The following is a 23,789-nucleotide window of genomic DNA, read 5'->3' on the forward strand; positions in this document are numbered from 1 at the left end:
AGGATTAGGATTATAAAAATAATAATAATACCTACTATTTATTGAGTACATAGTACCTGATTATATCAGTCAACCAACCCATCAATGAATCACATGAGGTCTGTCCAGAATATATCCAGTCATGTCATATGAAAAAATGAGACGTTTATTGAAGAAGATACAGGATACCAGAAACACTGTACAGAGGACAATGATGCCTCAGTTCTCTTCAAAGTAGGCACCTTGGGAACTCACACAGTTCTCCCAGTCACCATCAGCTGCCCCATGGTATTTTCCTGAATCTCATCAACAGTTTGAAATCTCTTCCCTTTCAAAGGTGATTTTAGTTTGGGGAAAAGCCAGAAGTCACAGGGTGCCAAATTTGGGTTGGGGGGGGGGGGCTGAGTCACCTGGGTGATTGGATGTTTCACCAAAAACTCTGCATGAGACATGATGCCATTAGTGGGCACGTTGTCATGATGAAGCTGCCCATCGCCAGTTGCCCTGAGCTATTCTGAATAATCCGAATAGCTTTCATGGAGTAATTGTCAAGCTTAACACCAAATTTGTTGCAGATTTGTTGCTGTACTTGTTCAGTCTTTTTTAATGTGACGGCCACATAGTAGACATGCTCACTCAAGGGCATGTACTGCCCCCACTGACTGGAACTGTAAAGTCACTGTTCACGCATGCTTATTCCAGTCCACTCTCCTTGGTTGCCAGGTTACATCGATGTCACTCAAACCATTCTCATTATATTAACAATGGCTGGACTTTTTCCGGGCACACCTCGTATATCAACACCATATGCCAAACTCTGTGCTAAAAAGAGTGTTTCTTCTCATAGTGCTCATTAGAGCTTGTCAACCTTTCTGTCACACATGACAAACATAACAGTGTTTGTACATCCCTTGGGGTGAATGGATGACCAGGCTCCTCAGGGCTGCCCGACCCACCTAGGCTACACTGAGGGCTGGGAGATCAATATCTCATTATCACCTGCCTTTGATCAAAGTTTCTTCCTTCCTGCCTGCCTGCCTGCCTTCCATTTTATTTGTTTATTTTTAGAGAAAGGGGAAGGGAGGGAAAAAGAGGGGAGAGAAATATCAATTGGTGGCCTCTCACACACACATTGACCACACCCTGACTGGGGACCAGGGACAAACCCACAACCCAGGCATGCATCCTGACTAGGAATCCAGCTGGTGACGTTTTGCTTTGCAGGACGATGCCCAACCAACTGAGCCATATGCCAAAGTTCTTTGCATTGCCTATAGTGAGTATAGTTCTAGATGAGTTTTATTGTTATCAGGGCAGAGCTGGGGACCAACCAGGTAAGATTGTTAGTGGTTATTAGGGATTAGTCAGAGCCTTGGAGAATGAGGCAGGTTTCAAAAACTTGGTGGAAAAAAAAAAACTACATTAGATTTTTCAGTTTTCAGTAATGGATGGTGGGAGGAGAAAGAGAGAGAAAGCTTGTTCTAAAAATTAGGAAGAGGGGAAAACTTATTCTGAAATTTAAGAAGATTAAGTTTTGAAGATCTTAGAGCAGTCTGAGATTCAACCTTAATATTTAGGAGGTGAAAACACTTGTTTGTTCGGCACAAGCTGCTCGGCAGGCGCTGACGCCTGCTCTGACCAGAGCTGTGCACAGAGGGGAACACCCTGTGACCGAGTCTTGCTTTCTACAGAAGAGTGCGACTGACGGCAGGACTTCAGGGATTAAATCGGATTTCAAACAGGATAACGGAGTTCACTATTAACAGGAACCCCTTTAAGATCAATTCCTTTTAGCAGATCCATTATTGGAAAATTATACAACCCTTTAAAAAAGGAATAAAAAGAAAACAGGAATAAGTTCTATTTGCCCTGATATGAAGGATTTCCAAAATATCTTTTTCAGTGAGAAATACAAGGAGAAAAACAGTGCTTGGAGTGCTATTTTGGAGTGCATATATAGATATGTTTGCATATTCAAAATCTCAGGAAGGCTATACAAGAAACTGATCCACAGGAGGAGGGCTTGGTGGCCTCGGATCAAGGTGGAGCCTTTTTGTTTTATGCTCTTTTGAATTTTGTACCAAGCGAATATACAAACAGCCACTCCTTAATTTGCTTTGGAAATGTTGGCATTTGTGTACTGGATTTTCTTAAAGCATGAAATACCAGAGTCTATAAACCACACCCTGAGTGCTCTCATTTTGAGGTTACTGACTAAACCAGCCACGCAAGTGTGACTTTCCAAAAGACCAAATGTTGTCAAGAGGGGCCAGGCGAGTGGCAGGGGGCTTGACACACTTGCAGCCTCTGAGGGTGTTAGGGGAACACAGAGAGAGTTGGTACAATTCTTTCTTTTTAAATGAGGAAACTAAGGCCTAGAGGGGAAGAAACTTACTTGCCTAATAAAGAGATCATGTTGTGTGTGTAAATAAGGGAGAAGAATAAGGCTCTACATTAATATTTGCACAGTAAACTCAGGAAGGACACATAAAACACTGATATCAGTCTAACCAGGTAGGGAAGGAAGGTGAGATGTAGGAGCGCGAGGAAAAAAAAATAGAAGCATGGGAAACAAAGGTAGGGTTGAGATCTTCACTCTGAAACTTCTATAATTCTTTTTTTTAAAAAAGATTTTATTTATTTTGTTTTAGACAGAGGGGGTGGGAGGAAGAAAGAGAGGGAGAGAAACATCAATGTGTGGTTGCCTCTCTTGCGCCCCCTACTGGGGACCTGGCCCGCAACCCAAGCATGTGACCTGACTGGGAATTGAATCCATGACCCTTTGGTTCGCAGGACAGTGCTCAGTCCACTGAGCCACACAAGCCATGGCTGAACCTTTTATAATTCTTGGTCTATTTACCAAACAACACAAACCTATTTTAAAACGTTTTAAAGAGAGGTGGACCATGACACCTGCATGATAATAGTTCAGATTCCATCGAAAACATCTTGAGGCTATGGGCTCAGGGGTAAATCAAGAATCCACTGTTGAAAGCACAGGTCAGGAAAACTGGTTCCAACCAAGCTTTGCAATTTAATTCGCCTGTGACTTTGGTGCATTCCTCTCCTGAGGCCAGTTTTCACACCTGTAAATGGAAGGATTAGATAAAGTAATCTCTAGGTTCCCTTTTACCTCTGATATTACTGGATTTTGAAACAATTGTTAGTAATTTAGAACTAAAGGGGAATTTATGAGATTGTTGTCAGTGGAAATCAGGCTCCTCTATGGATTTACGAGGAAAGCCTTCCAAGGACCCACACGCGGGAGATTGTAGTGTGGCAAGGTTTATTCATGTGGAAGCTGCCCCTGGGTTTCCAATTTCCTGTCTTCCTCTGTCCTGCTGCAGAAAAAGTCCAGCCACGTCTTCAGCAAGGGTAAAACAAAGACCAAGGTCCAGAGTTTCTGTTTCATATTAAAGCTTAGTCCTTCCGAGCTTATGCAGGCTGCTGTGGGCTCCGGTAGCAGCTAGATCTACATGGTCAAGCGCTCCCAAACCAGAGAGCCTGAAAACCAACAGGAGCGAATGCAGACCCCTGAGCAAGAGAGAACTTTGTTTCCCTGGGGTTATAACCAGGAGCTTTTTCAAAATAACCAATAAACTTCCCAAGCTTTTATGGGCTTTTGATAGATCTACCTCCTGGTTAGACTGACCAAGCCTCTCTGATTAAGCATCTCCTGCTCCCCCCAACTGGATTGTACTGGAGTGGGGGAGGAGGGGTGTCAGTCCTTGCTGGGGCAATGCCGGGCCTGGTATGTGTGTGAAGCTGTAGCTTCCTAGTGAAGTAAACAGGCTTATGCTTCTGTTTTATTAAACTCAATCTCTTGCCCTGCCCAGGTGGCTCACTTTGGTGGAGCCATCATCCTGTACACCAAAAGACTGTGGGTTTGATTCCTGGTCAGAGCACATACCTAGGCTGTGGGTTTCATCATTGGTTGGTGAGGCAAACCATTGTGTATGGGAGGCAAACCATTGATGTTTCTCATATCAGTGTTTTTCTCTTGCTATCCTCCCCTCTAAAATCAACAAACATATCCTCAGGCAAGAATTAAAAGATTAAAAATAAATAAATTCAACATTTATTTTGCTCTCTTTCTTATTAATAACTAGTTAGCTATCTGTGGTAACTAGACAATTTTTCAAAGCCAGGAGATGGTAATCGGCTCTTGGGTCTCTTTTTGCTTCTTTGACCTGAAGTTACACAAGAACTGCAGGTGATTTTCTGGGCCCCTTTCTCCTACTAATCAGATCTGTGTTCCTCAGAGCGAGGTTTGGTAAATGTTAATCAATGCTTCATAAAATATCTCCAATAGATTGGGGAAATCCTACAAAATAAATGCTCCGGATGGAGAGGCACAACACTAGCAAAGGTCCTGAGAAGTCCTGTGATAAAAACTTACATTACTAAACCCAGCACTTTCCAAAATTATGAATATGGAACACTTTGGTGTGTCTTTTACCTCTATTTGGAACTAATGGGATTCACATGCCTTCATTTTTAGAGAATTTATGAGGTCAGCTGGCAGCTGGCAGTTAGGATGGTTCTGGGCCTCTGCAAATATGAGAAGATTTTTCAGCATATTCCTGAGGGAGACTGAGAGCCTTGTGATTCACACCGCTCCCCGCTCTGCTAGTTGAAAGAAAACCTTTCAATGCTGGAGCCTCAGAAACTGCCTCGTTTTACAGGAAGTTTCCAATCTAAGCACAGTGAAGTCGGTGGGTATCTTATTTGTCCCTTTCACTTCTGGCTTTCAGATTTATTTTTGCTTTAGGAACTTTTTGTCACTCTTTTTGTTCAGCAATATAGTTCTCTTTCTCTCCTTGCTCCATAATGTTTGCATAATTTCTTCCCTCCTAATATTTTCATTCCCAAACAGGAAGGTGGGAAAAGTTTATGCATGATTTGGGTCCTGGCCCTGCCTTGCTTTGCTTCCTCCATTAGTCTGAGATTTTCACCCTCAATTCCCAAAGAAACATTGACTCATCATGCACACACACAGTCATTTGGGAATAAATTAATTTAAAACCTGTATTTCTTAAAAGTTCTCAATTACTTTAGCTCCATCATTAACCATCCAGTTTAAAGAAAACGAAAATCTCTTAATTTTCAGCAGGCAAAATCGTGTGAGCAAAGCCACCATTGTACTATGTGTCGTTGCATCTGGGGTCTAAAACCAAGGCACACTATGAAAAGCTACTATTACATTGCAGCGTTTTCTTTGTTTGAGGTGTTCAGGTTTGTACCCTAAGCATTAGGACAAAAACGTCCGGATAGATGTTACAGACCCAGCTAATTATATTAATGCTTCACTGAAGGATGGAGCTGCCAATAAATTCTTTCTCCTGGGCAGGCCTGGTTAGTGGCGGTTATTTCAGAGAATGTGCTGTCTGAGGTCAGCACTCTCTCCTAGGACTGTGAGGAAGAGAAGGAGGGGGAAGGCTGCTGGATGGGGGTGGAGGAAGTACCCACTGACTCTCCTGTCAACTTTGTCTATCCCAGCACAATTTTCTGATGGGTAGTTTTAATTCACCTGGAAAATATTTACAGAAAGCTATGGTTGGCCATGAAATTGAGTGGGAGGGAGATTAAAGAGAAAAACCATAGGACGACCATCACTTAAAACTGTCAGAAACCAAATTGAATGGAAGTCCTACAACTACAAAATTAAAGGAAACCACATCCATCCAGACTGGTAGGAGAGGTGGAGATGTGGAACAAACAAGCTGGTCCCACATTTACCTGTGGGGGATAAAAATTGGGAGGGATGTATTGTGAGTGAAGAGTACCACCCACACCCCAGACCCCCCTGCCCAGGGTTCTAGCGCTAGGAAGATAAGTTCCCACAACTTCTGGCTGCAAACACCAGTGGGGATTGACTCATTGGAAGAAACTCTGGAGTCCCAAGCACTTTCCTTAGAGAACCCACAAACAAACTTACTCAGATCACTCCCTCTGAACTCCAGTACTGGGGCAGCAGCTTGAAAAGTACCAGCGGCATACAAGAAGAAAGTGAAGTGTCTGGTACCAAGGTGAGAGCTGGGGGACAGTTTTCTCCTGTACAGAAAGGCAGGCAAAAGCCATTCTCTCTTTTCTAAAATCTTCTCCCACAGAGCCACAGAGATGGCAGGTGGGTGCCATATCTGAGACTTCATCAACCTGGCTAACACCATTTGCCTTGCCTTTGGAGATCCCCTGAGGCTCTGTCCCACCCAATTAACAGGGCCACCCAAGCTGTTAACAGTGGCTTTTCTATATGAATGGCTGGTCTTAGCTCATGCTAAAATTCCTGAATTCTCTCAAGCAACAGCCAGCCTCAAAGAGCCCCCAGTCCCTTCAGGGACGGTACCACTTGTTAAGTGGCCCTAGGCCTGGCACTAGCAGCTGCCAGAACTGGATCACAGTTTGGCTTTGCCTTGGAACCTCCAAGCCCAGCACAAATAGCAGCCACCTCAGATTGCTTTATAGCTTATACAGGGTAGCCTGAGGGAGAATATAGGTGGGGGCCGACCTTGGCATACCTCACCTGGGAAAACCCAGAGTCCGTGCACCCAGTGAATAACTACATACAATGTCAGAGCACCACCACCTTGCTCCCACATAGCTGATCTTCTACAGAGGGGAGAGGTTGGTGGTTAGTGGTCAGAGCCAGTCCTTGCAGCTGACTGGCCTGGCTAAATCCCTCCCATTAATCTGCCAACAGAAATCAAGGCTCAACCACAAGAGGAGAGTGTACTCGGCCCACATGAAGGGCACATCTTGGGTACCCAGGTTGGGTAATAGGGGAGGTTGAGCCACTGAACCCTACGTGACATCTACTACATTAGACCACACTTCCAAGACACAGAGTCAAAGCAGCTCTACCTAATACATAGAGACAAACACAATTTCCATTAGTTTAGCCTTCATATGTTCCTCTAATTTGTGACTAAAATCAACCAGTTCTGTAAGCATCCTGATCACCAGTGTTTTGAACCGTGCATCTGAAAGTTTGGCTATTTCTTCATTGCTTAGATGTATCGGCTCTGGGGCTCTGAGTTGTTCTTGAGCCATGTTTTATTTTATTTTATTTTATTTTATTTTATTTTATTTTATTTTATTTTATTTTATTTTATTTTATTTTATTTTATTTTATTTTATTTTATTTTATTTTAAAATTTTTTATTTATCTTTAGAGGGGAAGGGAAGGAGAGAGGGAGAGAAACATCAATGTATGGTTGCCTTTTGTGCGTCCCCTGCTGGGGACTGGCCTGCAGGGAACTGGCCTGCAACCCTGGTATGTGCCCTGACTGGGATTCGAACTGCGATTGTCTGGTTCGCATGCCCGTGCTCAATCCACTGAGCTACACCAGCCAGGGCCCTTGAGCCATGTTTTGATCTGTTTGTGCCTGTTAGGTATAAGGAGCGGAGCCTCAGTTGTTCACCAGGGCAGGGCTACCCAGGTCGCTGATTTGTGATGCTTATGTGGGGGCGGAGTCAGAGAGGGACAATGGCAGTTCCCTCTGCCGTTTCCTGCCCCTGGGGCCTGCACAGTCTGTCTCACCGCTTTGCTCCTTCACCGGTTTATCTGCACGTGAATGTGTGACCGGGATCAGCCCTCAGTGGGTCCACCGCCTTGCGCCCTCAGTGGGTCCGCCCACTTCTTCACATCTGGGATCCGCCGACGGCTGCCGGCGCACCTGGGTTGTGTGCCTGGGTGGGTCCAGTGGATCTTTCCTGCCCGACCCGCTCTGCTGCTGGCTCTGCCCCTCTTACGGGTTTGGCTGAAGGGTTCGTTGTTGTCAGACTTCCATGTAGTTCAATTTTCTGTGGTTTGGCTGCGTTTTTGTTGCTAAAACTTAGTTGTTTTTAATCTTTCTTGTGCGAGAAGGTGCAGTGCTTCCACCTACCCCTCCATCTTGGCAGAAGTCCTCCATTAAAGATAAAGAGAATCTTAAAAGCAGCAGGGGAAAAGCAGTTAGTTACTTACAGGGGTGTTTCCATAAGAATGTCAGCTGATTTCTCAAAAGAAACTTTGCAGACTAGAAGGGATTGGCAAGAAATAGTCAAAATCATGAAAAGCAGGATCCTACAGCCAAGATCACTCTACTTGACACAGATATCATTTAGAATTAAAGGTCAAATAAAGAGCTTCCCAGACAGGAAAAAAATTAAAGGAGTTCGTCATCACCAAACCATTATTATATGAAATGTTAAAAGGACTTATTTAAAGAAAAGAAGAAGTTCAAAACTATGAACAATAAAATGGCAAGAAATACATATCTGTCACCAATTGAATGTAAAAAAACAAATGAAAAGAACAGAGACATAATCATGGATATGGAGAGGGTTTTGATGGTTGCCAGATGGGAGGTGAGTGAGAGACAATGGGTGAAGAGGTGAGGGGATTAAGAAGTCCAAATAGGTAGTTACAGAATAGCCATAAGGATGTACAGTACAATACAGGAAATGGAGTAGCCAAAGAACTTATACTCATGGCCATGGACATGAACAATGGTATGGATATTGCCTGAGGGGTGGATGCTGGGTGATGAGTGGCAAAGGGGAAAAATTGGGACACTGTAGTAGCATAATCAATAAAATGTAATTAAAAATATAAATAAAATAAAAGCAATAGATAAAGAAAAATGATTTCTCTCTGGATGTAGCAAAAATAGGTTTACAGTTGTGAATACATGAAACACAGTTTATCCTTAGATTATTATTATTAATAATTAATAAATTATTTATTGTATTACTTTCCATATGAACAACTGTAAACCTGCTTTTGCCCTACCTTGTGTATGTGTGGATCTCCTATTGGTTCTGTTTCTGTGGAGAATCCTGACTAATACAGAAGCCTCCAGAAGGATGACCCCAGAGAAAAAATATGGAGCTGGTAGACCGTGAGTTTGACCATAATCTGAGAAAAGTTTTCCATTCCAGTGGAAAACTTCCAGATGAATCAGAGATAGACACTTAAAACAAAACTACACAAGGGGAAAAAATCGAAGAAATTGTTAACTCTGAGAAAAACAAAGAGTGATACAGGAAGACAGTAATTTTTCTGTCCCGCTTGGCTCAGTTGTAAACACCGAATATTGGTTTAAGGAGAACGGTGGTGGTAGAAGACGTATGTAGAAGTTGTGGTGTGAGTTAAATCCTTGTCTTCACTGAAGACATTAAAAAAGTATCTAAAATGGAAAACAAGAAATAGCAATATTATTTAGAAATGAGGAGGCAAGTAGGAGAAGAAACAACAAGTGTTGAAGGCAGCTGCTTCTGTGGAGTCAATTCAGTTGAAACTGCTGTTTATTGTTCTTATTTCTAGATAGGTTAGTCTTTTTAAAGTCCTTACATGTATTACTTTGATAACAAACAATAGTTAAAAGTTATGCGGGTCCAATATGAAAAATTTGTGCAGAAAAGTGTAAGGAAGAAAATAATAAGCATTCATAATTCTTTCACTCAGAGAAAGCAACTGTGTACATATTAGAAGAACAGAATTATTAAATAAATTTGTTGAGATTAAATTATCGAGCTTGAAGGTTTAGAATAGTGTAATTTAGATATAAGTGAATACATAATAAGAATACAATATTGTATGCATAATGTTGTAGGCACAATTATGCATAATGGGATCACGTACAATATGATTCTGTACATGTTCACGTGTGTATTAGAAAGTAGTCTGGATGGATACCGACCAAAATGTTACTTGGCAGGGAGCAGGGCAGGCACTAGGATGGGTAAGTGAGGAGCCTGGGATGCACTCTGTGAGGTGCTCACTCGCAGGGTCGTGCACATTCAGGGGATGCACCACCTGAGCTTGAGCGCTTCCTTCAATGTTGTGTCCAAGGTGCCTCATTTGACTCATCGGTATCGGCCCTGGTAGGGACCAAGGGTTGTTGGATCAAGGACACTTTGTCCCTTCTTATTTTATACTTACATCAAGTTCTTTTCTACTTCAAGTGTAGTATGTGGACTGGCAGCATTAGCATCACCTGGGAGCTTGTTTGATGTTCAAGATCTCAGCTCTGCCCAGACCTTCTGTATTTTAACTGAATCCCAGAAAATTTGTGTGCACATTAAAGTTTGAGAAGCACTGGGCCAGCTGGTTCCTGATGTCATTGCCCCAATAGGCAGGGTGCACACTGCCTGTCCTTTAGAGGATTGTGGTCTCTACTGACAGACTGAGCTTCTGCTGGTGAAGCAATCAAAGGTCAGCCTGATGGAGGATAAGCAGGTGATTTCCCTTGGGAGAAAGAACAATTTGGGGCAATGCTGAAAGAGAAGGGAAAGGCTAGTGGATCTGAAACTGGGGGAAAGAGCAAGACAATAAAGTGCTAATATTCAAACGAAGGAACTCAAGTCCCATGGGGATGAAGAATAACTTAGTATACTATTAAAAAAAGGTTTTCCCCAAGATGTGTTCAGAGAAATCTGTTGTAAAATTGGGAAGCTTGGATTAGGTGAATTATATTGTAATTATAATTATATAAGTGCAGAGATATTATACTATAAGGTGAGGTGAGTAAAGACACTCACCTCCTCCTCTTCCTTCACCCATAAAAGAGTTACAAAAAGAATCTGGCTAAGTGTTACCAGAGAGGTTGGCAATATAGAAAATATAAAGGAATTGACTCTGTTCAGTGTTTCCATTAACCAGAAGTCAATTAATAAGGATCCTGCTAAACGTTAGTTCTCCATTTATATTAGCAAGTTAGATTAAAAGAGAACAGCAAAGTAATATATACTTTATTCATTCTCAATCCCCTTCTATATTGCCTGCCTTCATTACAGAGCATAGACAGGTGAATATTGCCCTGGCTGGCGTGGCTCGGTTGGTTGGAGCATCAGTCCGAAAACTGAAAGGTTGGGGGTTGAATTCCTGGACAGTGCACATGCCTGCGTTGAGGGTTCAGTCCATAGTCTGGGGAGCATAAGAAGGCAACCAATCAATGTTTCTCTCTCACATCAATATTTCTCTCCCTCTCTCTCTTCCTCCCTTCCCTTCTCTCTAAAATCAATAAGAATGTCCTCGGGTGAGAATAAAAAAAATGAAAGCGGACACAATTCTGGTTAACTTAGAAATTCTTTGGAGCAGCCACCACTCTCTGCAGAACAGATTCAGAGTAATCTTTCCAGGACTTGGAGCAGGGTGAGGAAAGCAAGACTTTCACCTTGGTGCAAGATCTGTGAAGGCAGCAAATAACTCAGTGATCAAGGTATTTTATTACAGGTTCTAGCTGTGTAGCTCAGCTGGTTAGTGTGTCATCCTGATACACCAAGGCTGTGGGTTTGATCCCCAGTCAGGGCACATATAAGAATCAGCAAATAAATGCATAAGAAGAATAACAATTTAATGTCTCTTCTCTCTTAAATCAATAAATCTTAAAAATCATTTAAAATGATTTATTTATTTATTTTTAGAGAGAGGGGGAGAAAGAGAGGGAGAGACACACCAATGTGTGGCTGCCCCTGGTGTACACCCCACCAGGGACCTGGCCTGCAACCCAGGTGTGTGTCCTAACTGGGAATCAAACCACCTACCCCTCAGTTCACAGGCCAGTGCCCAGTCCACTGAGCCACACCAGCCAGGCCTATAAAATCATTAAAAATTATTTTACTGCAATATTGAAACATAACTTTTAATGCAAAAAACCCCATGATGACCAAATATCAACATTTAAATAAAGACAAAATCTGACAACATCAGTACTAGAGTGAAGCAAATGATGTCGAGTCCTGCAAGTGGGATCAGATCAGCCTTGGTTCCAACTCACAGTCCAGGGTGGGTGTAGTGATAGGTGGCACTTAAGTTTTGTGCCTGCTCCCTAGCTGCAAAGGAATCACGGAGAGTGGACATTTGGAATTTTTAGTTTTAGTGAGAAGTGGCAAACACATGAAAGAGATTCAGGTAGTCAAAAAGAATGACAAATATCCACTAGGCTTATTGGAGTCATGGTGAAATGTCATTGTTTACATCAGTGCGGAGAGAGTAGCATATTCTGGCTGAGCTATTTTGAGGAAGACTCTAGTGGTTATTAGAGTTGAGGTACAGATGAGTCAGTATAGGAATATAGAGAGGAGATAATGAAATCCCTCTTCTGAAACTGTAAAGGCTCCAAGGAGAAGATGAAAGTTTGAACTGGGCTTTAGAGGGCAGGAAGGGGAAAGCAGAAGGAACATTGCTTTTGCAGTCAGAAAATAGGGTTCACTCCTTCAATTACTTGCTCACTAACTGTGAGAATTCAGGCAAATCATTGTGGTTCTCTGAGTGTTACTTTATCAGTAAAGACTCACCCTAAATTTAATAGAGAAAGACAAATACTGTATGACTTCACTTATATGTGGAATGTAAAAAAACAAAATAAATGAACAAACAAAACAAAATAGAGACAAATTCACAGAGAGAATGAACTGATAATGTTGCCAGAGTGGTGGGCTTGGGGAATGGACAAAAAAGATGAAGGGGGTTAAGAAAAACAAACTGTGCCCTGGCTGCTGTGGCTCAGTGTTTCAGTACTGGCCTGCAAATCAAGAGGTCACTGGTTCAATTCCCAGTCAGGGCACAAGCTTAGGTTGTGGGCCAGGTCCCCAGTGGGGGGCACGAAAGAGGCAAGCACACATTGATGTTTTGCTCCCTATCTCCATCCCCTGTCTCCCTCCCTTTCCCCCTCTAAAAAATAAATAAACAAAAATCATAAAAAAAAGAAATACAAACTGCCAGATATAAGTTAAGTCATGGGCATACAGCATAGGGAATACAGTCAATAATATCGGAATAGCTGTGTACGGTGACACATGGTTACTAGACTTATTGTGGTGATCACATCATGAGGTATATAAATGTCCATCCACTATGTTGCACACCTGAAAGTAATGTTAACTATAAATTAAAAATGAATTTGAAAAATTGAGTAAGAAACCCTAGAAATACTCATTCTATGTAACCTGCCCAAGAGCTGTGAGGATCCACTGAGATAAAAATGAGTGAGCAGTTTGTAAACTGCAAAGCTCTATGCAAACGTCTTGCACTGTAAGTCATTAAGGATGGCTAGAACTTTGACAGAAGGCATTGAGGGAGAAGGGCCTCTGGGCAGAGAACAAAAGGGAGAGGTGGTCTCTGTATGAGAGTAGGTAAGAGGAAAACGGGCTTTGGAGTTTAGTAACATGAAAGCAGTCAAGGAAGGCCTATGTTTTCAAGACCATTAAGGAAACAAAGCCTGGGACCCCAAGTCTGAAGAATAAAACCAAGACCCATGGTTTTACAGTTACGAGAGAGAGAGAGAGAGAGAACCATAGTATCACAAAATACCCTAAAGAATCATTTGTTCATATGCTTCTTTCACTCTCTAGATAGCCTCTTTGAAGGACGGTGGGGACCTTTCTTGTTTCCAGGAAGTTTAGGGCACTGTGCTCCTTTCTCAAAGAATGAGTGCCCCAAGGCTAGGTAAACTTGGGACCTCTTTACCCTAAGGGGTGATACAGGCGCGGTCGAGCAGCCCTGAAAAGCAGGCTCCTATGCGCACTGGGACGCCCTCCGGTAGCCCTTGTCCAAATCTGCGAGAGAAAGCCTGATCCCACAGTAAGGCACCTTCAGTCATTACTTTGACGAAGAGTAGGTGGGATCAAGGGCTCCAGCAGAGCTTGGGCTCTAATGCTCGAAAGTCGAGGGAGGGGCAGGGTACTACACAACACAGGACTACAGTGGGGCGTGGACACGCGCGAAGGTACGTGCGGAAATGGGTGCACACCAAAGTGGTTAAATCCGAGTAAGGGCTGAAATCTAATTAATTGTATTCGTCTATTTAATTTGAACTGTGACAATGTCAATTTCCTGCTTTTGATAGTGTAGTCTGCGTATATAAGATGTTGAAGGAAGAGAAGCTGGGTGGCTGATGGGTATAGGGGAGCTCTTTGCACTAATTATGCAACTTTTTGAGTCTAATTATTTCGAAACAAAAAGTGAGAAAACAAAACAAAGGGAACCTCCCCCGGCCTTGTCCATCTGGGACCGCCCCCCCACCCCACAAGCCTGCCCTCAACCCGGACTCTGCGCTGGTGAGGCGGGGAAGGTGTGGGTGGGTGGGGCCGGGCCGCGCACGCGCAGTCCGAGCGTCCCCGCCTCGTCTCCGGGAAGTTACGCTTGCGCGTCCCGGCCCCAGGCCTCCCCGCCAGCCCCTCACAGCGGCGGGGTACCGGCTGCCTTGGCCCCTCCGTGCTGCCGTCTTTTCCGGCAGTTGGGGAGCTTCCTGTTGCTCTCACCAGCAACCGTCCCTGGTCCTCTGATTCAGAGCACCTCAGCCGTCCCCTCCCCTCCTGCGGCCCGGCTGGCGTCCGCGGCTATCCCCGCCTGCAGCCCAGCCTCCGTCGGGGCTCTGGTGAGTGTCTTGCTGCCGCTGTCTTTAGTCCATCCCAGGCTTCTCCCTTCTCCTCTTCTCCGACTCGTCGAGACTCTTCCCCTTCTCGCCTGCGCCCTCCTTCCCGCCCTGCCCTCTCGGTCCCTCGACTGCTCTCCCGGTCTCCAGAGGCTCCCCGTCCGTGCTCCCCACGGTTTCCCAGCGCCAGGCTCGCACCCCGTCCTCTCTCTTCGCGTGCCCCTGGGGCGGGGTGGGCAGCTTTCTTTCCGTGCCCCCAGCTTTGTCCGCTCGCCGCCGTCTCTCAGTCCCCTCCGGGATCTCGCTCATTACCAGTTTTCACCTCCTTTTCTTTTTTTCCGGAGCCGAAGCACCCAAGAGCTGTAGTGTGAGGCAGAGACGTCGAAAGCCCACCTTTGGGTGTGGTACTTCCGAGCTTGTTCCCTTCCCCATGGTTAACCTTTGGGTACTGAGATAATCGTAAAATCACAGGAAAATTTAGTGAGGACGCTTAATAAGAAAGTAAAAGAGGAAAGTTGATAAGGACTTAGAGGCAAGTCTCTGTCAGAAAGTGTGCACAAGGGCTCCTAGTGAGAGACCAGATCTCCCAGTTGCACTTTGAATTGATTAAAAGACGCAAAGAGAAACTTTTTCTTTTTGAAAAGCACAGGGGAAGGCTGTGTAAAGCAGACCCTGTGCTCCCTCTCCCTTTCGGGCCACCTTGGCTCTGAATTAGAATTAGCCAGGCCATGGTAACCGCGGTTTCCCTCAACATAGAACAACCGTCACAGTTACAGGTTCCATCCGACCCCAAACAGATACCAGCTTCCCGGTAAGAGCGTGGGAACTCCATCCTCCAGCTCTCTATAGAAAACCATTCCCCGTCACACGCATACATATCCTTAATTCCTAGTAACGGGCATAAACGCGAGTGTTCACCTAGTAAGCTTTTTATAAGGCACTCACTAAGTGCATGGTATTGCCCTTGAGCTGGGGGAAGGATATTAAGAGTAGTAGTGGAAGACAGGATACTTGCTTTCCAGTGGCTTACATTTTAGTGAGAGAAATTAGATGGGTGACTCTTAAGGAACAGTCTTAGCCCCAGTATTGAATTGTCCAAATAAAAGATATTGGATTGTCCAGTCACAGAGAAGGAAGTGAAGACTTGGTAAGAGAAGAGGCATTTATAGAGATAACAGTACCATTGTGAAGTCAACCAGGTACAACTCTCTGTATTCAATAAGCAGTGGTTTTCATTTGATCTCCTTTTATGTTTGCAGTGCCTACCCCTGACTTTTTCTCACCTACCTGTTACTCCCTAATTCTGCAGAGTTGGAGAAAGAAACAAAGAGAGCAAGGGCATCCCATGGTCTGTAGGTCAGGGCGTCAAGGCTTGGGTTATCAAACACAAGAGGGAAAGCCATATCTTATACAAAGCATTTGGTTGACCCAGTGAACCTATAAATTGCTATAGTAAGCATCATTGTATCTTTGGATGAAAGGTCTTTAGAATTAGGCTAACCCTTTTATAAGTGGATGACCAGCAGGAGGGGGGTTTGAAGAAAGGTGGAAGAGAAGGACAGTGTAATCTTTGCCTTACGTTAGAGACTGTATGTGAAGGTCAGAGGCCGTTCTGGTTGAACACTTACTGGTCTACTACATAAGCATGTTTGAGTGACCTTAATCTCCTGGTATTCTTTTTAAAACTTTAGTAAGTCATACCATGACTTAAATGGGTCAAAACTACCCCCCAAACTTTTGTACACTCATGGTTGGAAATGTAATTTTGTTCTTTTAGCTTTGTTGACAACCAAAAAATCATTCCCTTGCTCAACTCACATTTATTAACCACTATTTATTATACATAGGCACTGTTTGTCTCAGGCTTAACTCTCTCTAGTTGTATTTTTAAAGTTGAAGTAATATCAGTTGTTAAAATGTATAAGGGGTATCCAGAAATTTTCAGACAAGGGAGGAGTGGAGTACAAAGTGCTCACTTGCTTCAGACTTGTTTTAAATCTGGTTTGAAAATTTCTTCACCAAACTTAGAATGCATGTGGTTTTCATTGTGGGTGGAGAGAGGGTACAGGCTGACAAATAAGGAACCACACCCAAGCCCCAAGCTTCATAAACCAAACAGTTGTTTTTTTTTTAAATTCTGATATTCTAAAAACACTTAAGTTTGCTTTGGTATTAGCAGAAAGTTTCCTTGAAGAAGATAACATAATAAGGTAGAGCTGAGTTCAATGTCTTGAATTTCTGATTACTGACCATTTTGGCACATTATTATGAATCAAGATGTTTGACTCTGAAGCAGAGCCTTGATTTTGAATCTCTTTGCTCTGAAAGGGTTACTCTCTGTTTTTTTCCTGAGTGTCATTTTAGAAAATTGTTTAATGTTGTCTTTTTTCTTAGTAATAACAAGTGTTTGCACATTCCTCACAAGCCTTAGTTTGCTATACAAAGCAGAGAAGCTGCTAATGGACTTAGAGGCAGGTTGTGTAGGAGGAAGACATGATAAGGATATAATATTGAACATTATTGCCAGAGCTGGAGCAAGTGAAGATTGGTGAGCAATCTGGTCTAGTGTGACAATGTAGGTTGGCAAAAATTTCTGGGGAAAAATGAAATTTAAATATAAATATAGGTAAACATGTTCTATCATCTATTTAAACTTTGTTAGTATTGGCTTTCTCACACATACAACTGGGAGGATAGGGCGCCTTGTTTCTGTGGCATCTTCTGTCATTAAAATTTCAATTCACTTTTTTCTTTGTAATATGTTCCCATCGTAGGTCTTTGTTTTAGCTTGTAAACTCAAGTAGATAGCAAACATTTATCAAATATGCATGTCAGAGTACATATATACCTGTAGATGAGCATTTTAGTCAGATATTTTTTAACTATAGAAATTATACTTTTAAAAGTTAGTGGTAACTTAATGGTAATAGTACATGGTTATTGAAGAAAATATAGAAAATGTGGAAAGCATACACAAGAATAAAATGATCTGTTTTCTCAGCCTAGAGTTAAACCACTAATAACATTTCGATTCATGTGTTTTTAATAATTCTGTGCACGTATAGTAAACACAGAAACATAATTGAGAAGGTATACCTTCTGTTTTGTAACCTACTCTTTTCACTTGGATTGGAAACATTTTTCTTGACATTAAACATTTTAACATTTTAATTGTTTGCATATTATTTCATTATAGGACTTTTTCATAATTTAATCAGTTCTGTTTTAGATGTTCAAGTTATTTCTAGTTTTTCTTTCTGTACAATGCTGCATCAAACCATCTTGTGAATCCTTATAGGTCTTTGAGTTCTCCAAGGTAGATTCCTGGGTAGCAAAGAATTGTACTGTGTCTATATTATATGTTCCTTTAAAAAATATTTTTTTAGCGAAGATTTAGTTTTTAGAGAGAGGAGAAGGGAGGCTGAAACAGAGGGAGAGTAACGATGCGGGAGGGAAACATTGAGCAGTTGCCTCTCACACACCCTTGACTCGGGACCTGGCAGGCAGCCCAAACATGTGCCCCGACTGGGCATTGAACTGCCAACTTTTTGGTTCATAGGCCAGTGCTCAACGCACTGAGCCTCACCAGTCAGGGCTATATTATATTTTTTAAATTTACACATATGATGTTGTGATCATGTTCTTTTCCTTTAAAAAAATACGACATCATTTAAAGATACATTCATGTTACTTTTAGAGGTAGATTTGCTTCTGACTGCTACGTGGTATTTCTTTGTATGTATCCACAGCATTTTATTTATTTCTTTACTGAATTCCCTCTAACTTCATGTGACAAAATGATGGCATAATGACCATCTCCTGTAATGCACATCTTTGTGCATATCCTGAGTGACAATTTCTTTAGGCCTTTTACCTAGGGATGATATTTCTGGGTCAGAGGACATTAATATCTACTTATTTTCACCAGGTGTTCTGTTATTTACTTCTTTGTCCTCCAGAAAAAGTTGTCCCGATTTATAGTCCTACTAGTAGTGTAGGAGAGTGCGTAATTGATGGGTTCTAACTCTAAGACTAAAACCACTTCTTTTCTTTGTTTCTAGCAGCCATGGCAATGACAGGGTCAACACCTTGTTCATCCATGAGTAATCACACAAAAGAAAGGGTGACAATGACCAAAGTGACACTGGAGAATTTTTATAGCAACCTTATTGCTCAACATGAAGAACGAGAAATGAGGTAAAGAATTTTGTTTAAGAAAATTCTGTCATGGTTTTGGCATTTATGTGTAGTATCGTAAAGCACCTTCATAATATCTTTTCTTTGAAAGGAGACAAGAATAGCAGCAGCCATGTTGTAGCCTGTCCCATTAGAGTGGATTGACAGCATCATTGATTTCCAAAGCCCTTGCTGTTGTAACCCACAATCACTGGAAGGAGTCTACTGAGTCTGCAGCATTCCATGGTAGTACAAAACAGTGCGGCCAAACCCTCGGAGTTCATTAAGGCAGTGGGATCTGATGGAAAGAGCAGCCCTTCCGGAGTCAGACTTGGGTTCAGAATCCTGCCTCCACCATTTTAGTAGCTTTATGAGCCTAGAACAAGTTTCTGAGTCTTTCTATTTCTCAGTTCCCACATCTGGAAAATGAGGGGATTGTCGTGGGGGTTCTGTGTGACGCCTGTGAATATCTGTCGTGGTGCTTCACATGACATAATTGTGTAGTTAGTGGTGGTGGCAGCAGCTGTTGCTATTGATCTGGTGTATACTGCTCATGTAGTAACTCATAATTAAAATTTATTTCTAGCGTTTTATTATGAAAATATTCAAAGTGCAGATAAGTTGTAAGAATTGTACAGTATATACCCATAAATATATCATGTAGATTCTACAATTATCATTTGTGGTTTTATCACATAGCTCTGTATCCCTGTATCCATCCATCTATTTGTTCATTAATCTATCTTAATTTTTGCTGTACTTTAAGGTATGTTTCAAATGTCAGCATATTTTACTTCTGAATATTTCTGCTTGTGTAACACATTAGAGTTCAATATTTTAAGGGAGAAAATTTGCATGCAATGAAATGCAAATTTTGGTAGCTGAATCCAGCCCTCCACCTTGTTTTATCTGGTCTGGCACCTTGTTTCTACCCAGTGGCAGCACCGAGCTCTCGCTTAACTGTGAAGGAGCAGTTATATTTATACAGTCTGAAAATTATATTTGGCCCTTTGAAGGTAACTGTGAGGCTGATGTGGCCCCCAGTGAAAATGAGTTTGACACCCCTGTCTTAGGGGTTACCATTACCCCTTTGGCAAATGCATGAACCTGTATATCTTAAACCCTTGTCAAATATAAAACATTGCCATTATCCCAGGAAGTTCTTTCATTCCTGGAAATGCTCCTTCAATCCCAGGGAACCACTGTCATGATTTCGTTTTTACCATTGATTGGTCTTGCCTATTCCATTCAAGTGGAATGCCTAAACCGATTCATATGGTAACTACTCATTTGAGAAAGGCATCTTTCACTCAGCATAATGTTTTCAAGATACATTCATGTTGCTATTGTATCAAGAGCTTATTTGTTTATATTGCTGATATAAACCATTCTAGGTTTTTTTTTTGTGAATGCATCCACAGTGTGTTTATTGGGATAGTTCTCCACTCATCTTGATTTGGGGTGCCTTTAGTGCTGCCTTCTTCTGAAGCAGCACCCTCTGTAAGCCTTGCTTTTCCTCCTGTAGGCTGGCAGAGGACACTGGATCGGCCAACACACAAAACTACCCTTTGTGCTGGCTAAAGACGGTGGTGATTTTATAGCACCCTGGGCATCTCACATCCATGAGGTGGGAATTGGGGCTCTGCACCAGGTGCTTCGCGTCTTTTCTCCTCTTCTGGAGAGGGATGAAGGAGATCCTTATGGAGAGGCATGTTGTCATGGAGAGGTTTTCACCACCAGAAAGCCTGTTCTGTTTTTTTGACTATAACTCAGTTTGTTTATACAGTCTTCTGTTGATAAACATCTGGGCTTTTTCAGTTTCTTACTACTTTGAATAAGTTTCTATTATCAATAACATTTGTTATAGATCTTTTTGTGAATATTTGTTTTCCGTTCTTAGGTAAATTTAGGAGTGGAACTGCTGGTTCATAAACATATATATGCATATGTTTAGTTTTATAAGAAATTGCTAGACCTGCCCTAACTGGTATGGTTCAGTGGATTGAGTGCTAGCCTATAAACTGAAGGGTTGCTGGTTCGATTCCCAGTCAGGGCACATGCCTGGGTTGTGGGCCAAGTCCCCGGTGGCGGGTGCATGAGAGGCAACCACACATTGATGTTTTTCTCCCTCCTTTCCTCTCTGAGTAAAAATAAATAAATAAAATCTTAAAAAAAAAAAGAAATTGTTAGACCTTTTCCCAAAATATTACCAACAATAGATGAGAGTTCTAGTCGTTTTACATTTTTGCTAACATTTGTGTTGTCAATCTTTTAACTTTATGTTTAGTGGTATTTCACGATTGTTTAAATTTGCATTTCTCTGATTATTAATAATGTTGAGCTATTTTTTAACATATTTTATTGATATTACAGTTGTCTCATATTCCTCCCTTTATTCCCCTCTGCCCTGTACACCCCCTCCCACCCACATTCCCCCCCTTTAGTTCATGTCCATGTACCATACATGTAAATTCTTTGGCCTCTACTTTTCCCATACTATTCTTACCCTTCCTTTGTCTGTTTTCTACCTACCATTTATGTTACTTATTCTCTGTACCTTTTCCCCCTTCTTTCCCTCTCACTCCCCTGCTGATAACCCTCCATTGTGATCTCCATTTCTGTGATTCTGTTCCTGTTTTAGTTGTTTGCTTAGTTTGTTTTTGTTTTAGGTGTGGTTGTTAATAATTGAGAGTTTGCTGTCATTTTACCGTACACAGTTTTAATCTTTTTCTTAGATAAGTCCCATACGATAAGGGGTTGGTGATGGTGAACTCCTTTAACTTGACCTTATCTGAGACGCACTTTATCTGCCCTTCCATTCTAAATGATAGCTTTGCTGGATAGAGAAATCTTAGGTGTAGGACCTTGCCTTTCATGATTTGGAATACTTTTTTCTTGCCTGCAAAATCTCTTTTGAGAAATCAGCTGACAGTCTGATGGGAACTCCTTTGTAGGAAACTGTCTCCTTTTCTCTTGCTGCTTCTAGGATTTTCTCCTTCATTTTAATCTTGGGCAGTGTAATTATGATGTGCTTTGGTGTGCTCCTCCTTGGGTCCAACTTCTTTGGGACTCTCTGAGCTTTCTGGACTTCCTAAAAGTCTATTTCCTTTGCCAGATTGGGGAAGTTCTCTTTTATTATTTGTTCATATAACTTTTCCACTTGTTGCTCTTCCTCTTCTTCTTCTGGAACCCCTATGATTTGGATGTTGGAATGTTTAAAGATGTCCAAGAGGTTTCTAAGCCTCTCCTCATCTTTAAAAATTCTTGTTTCTTTTTTCTTTTCTGTTTGTTTGTTTCTTTCTTCCTTCTGGTCCAAACCGTTGTTTTGAGTCCCAGTTTCCTTCCCATCACTGTTGGTTCCCTGTACATTTTCCTTTATTTCACTTAGCATAGCCTTAATTTTTTTAATCTAATTTGTGACCACATTCAACTAATTCTGTGAGCATCCTGATTACCAGTGTTTTGAACTGTGCATCTGATAGGTTGGCTACCTTGTCTAGCTTAGGTAGCTTAGTTGTATTTTTTCTGGAGCTTTGATTCATTCTTTTACTTGGGCCTTTTTTTTTTTTTTTTCCCGTTTCCACCTGCCTGTTACATAGTAAGGGGTGGGACCTTAGGTGTTCACCAGGGTGGGGCAACCCAGGTTGCTGAATTGCTACACTGTATGTTGGGGAGGAGTCTGAGAGGGACCGATGGCGCTTGCTCCACTCTCTGCCGGTTTTTAGTCACTTACTCTGTTTCCCACAAGCAAATTGGGCCCTTCTGGTGCTGATTCCTGTGTGGGTGGGTTTGTGTATGTTCTAGGACCCTGTGGGTCTCTCTAACAAACTTGCCTATGAGGCTGGGAGTTTCTCCCACTGTCGCCTCAACCCCCACAGGCGTTTCCAGTCAGTGTTTTGAGGCTTTATTTCCCCATGCTGGGACCCTGGGTTGTGTTGTCTCGCTCCCCAGTTGTCCCTCCAGGTTTATCTGCATGTGAGTGTGGGACCACCCACTCCAGGGTACTGTGTCTCCCAGTCCACCAGCCGGTGGCTAGCTGCCTCCTTCCGTGAGTCCTCTCTGCCTGGCTGCCCGACTCCACCCCTCTAATTTGGTCTGGATGAATGTCTCTTCTTTAACTCCTTGGTTGTCAGACCTCCATACAGTTAGATTTTCTGTCAGTTCTGGTTGTTTTTGTTTTTAAATTTGTTGTTGTCCTTCTTTTGGTTGTGCGAGGAGGCATAGTGTGTTTACCCACGCCTCCATCTTGGCCAGAAGTCCTGACGTTGAACTGTTTTTATGTGCTTTTGGCCATTTATGTATTTTTCTTGTGAAATTTATTCAAATTTTTTTACCATAGAGTCATAGGAATTCTTTATATGTCCTAGATACCGGCCCTTCGTCATACATAGTTTCTCCCAGTCTGTTGCATTTCTGTTCATTTTCCTAACAATGTTAGATGAGCAGAGGTTTTCAACTCAGGCTTCTTTTTTTCTTCTTTTACAGTTTTTGCATTCTGTGACCTTTAAGGAACCTTTGCTTATCCCAAGTCATAAGGATCTTCTTCCATATTTTCTCCTGGAGGTTTTATCAATTTAATTTTTACATATAGTACTACAACCCCTCTTGAATTAATAAGTGTGTGATATAAAATGGGGGTTGAGCCGTGGCTGGTGTAACTCAGTGGATTGAGCATAGGCCTGTGAAACAAAGGGTCGCTGGTTCGATTCCCAATCAGGGCACATGCCTGGGTTGCAGGCCAGTCCCCTAGTAGGGGACACATGAGAGGCAACCACACATTGATGTTTCTCTTTCACTCTTTCTCTTTCCTATCCCCTCTCTCTAAAAAGAAGTAAATAAAATATTTTTTAAAATGGGGGTTGATACTTATTTTGCTTTTTATGGATATCCAGTTATTTTAGCACGATTTTACTGTAAAAAAAAAAGGTTTTTTTCCTCTCATTTGATTGTTTTGATATTTTGTTTGATCAATTTAAAACCATGTAAGTGTGTATCTATTTTTGGATGCTCTGTTCTATTTCACTGATCTATTTATTTCTATTCCAGTATCGCACTGTCTTGATTACTGTTCTTTTGTGGTAAGTTTTGAAGTCAGGTAGTGTAGGTTCTCAACTTTGTTCTTTTTTTTCCTTGTTTTTCAAGCTTGCTTTGGATATTTTAAGTTCTTTACATTTCCATATAAATTTTAGAGTTTGTGAATTTCTACAGAAAAGCTTGATGGAATTATGATTGTAATTGTATTGAATCCATAGATAAATTTAGAGGAGAATTGAC

The 23,789-nt window shown here is 42.0% G+C and overlaps 1 protein-coding gene and 1 pseudogene across 4 annotated transcripts in view; one reads left to right on the top strand and one right to left on the bottom strand.

Moving 5' to 3' along the window:
* The first annotated feature begins 14,086 nt into the window (after nucleotides 1-14,086).
* STK38 (serine/threonine kinase 38) overlaps nucleotides 14,087-23,789 on the top strand; it is a 43,248-nt gene continuing 33,545 nt past the window's right edge. Inside the window, exons 1-2 of one of the 4 annotated variants that reach the window (XM_037146230.2) lie at nucleotides 14,087-14,342; nucleotides 18,401-18,536. In XM_037146230.2, the coding sequence (XP_037002125.1) occupies nucleotides 18,406-18,536 (131 nt within the window). In that variant the 5' untranslated portion in view covers nucleotides 14,087-14,342; nucleotides 18,401-18,405. Of the gene's footprint in view, nucleotides 14,343-18,400; nucleotides 18,537-18,627; nucleotides 18,762-23,789 lie in introns of those variants that run through there. The other 3 variants (XM_037146229.2, XM_053671175.1, XM_053671182.1) reach the window with 3 other exon arrangements.
* Nucleotides 19,983-20,227, bottom strand: LOC119050067 (40S ribosomal protein S27-like; annotated as a pseudogene).

The sequence above is a fragment of the Artibeus jamaicensis genome, unplaced genomic scaffold (genome assembly GCF_021234435.1).
Source record: "Artibeus jamaicensis isolate MK-2021 breed Jamaican fruit bat unplaced genomic scaffold, CSHL_Jam_final contig_1803, whole genome shotgun sequence".
Lineage (NCBI taxonomy): Eukaryota > Metazoa > Chordata > Mammalia > Chiroptera > Phyllostomidae > Artibeus > Artibeus jamaicensis.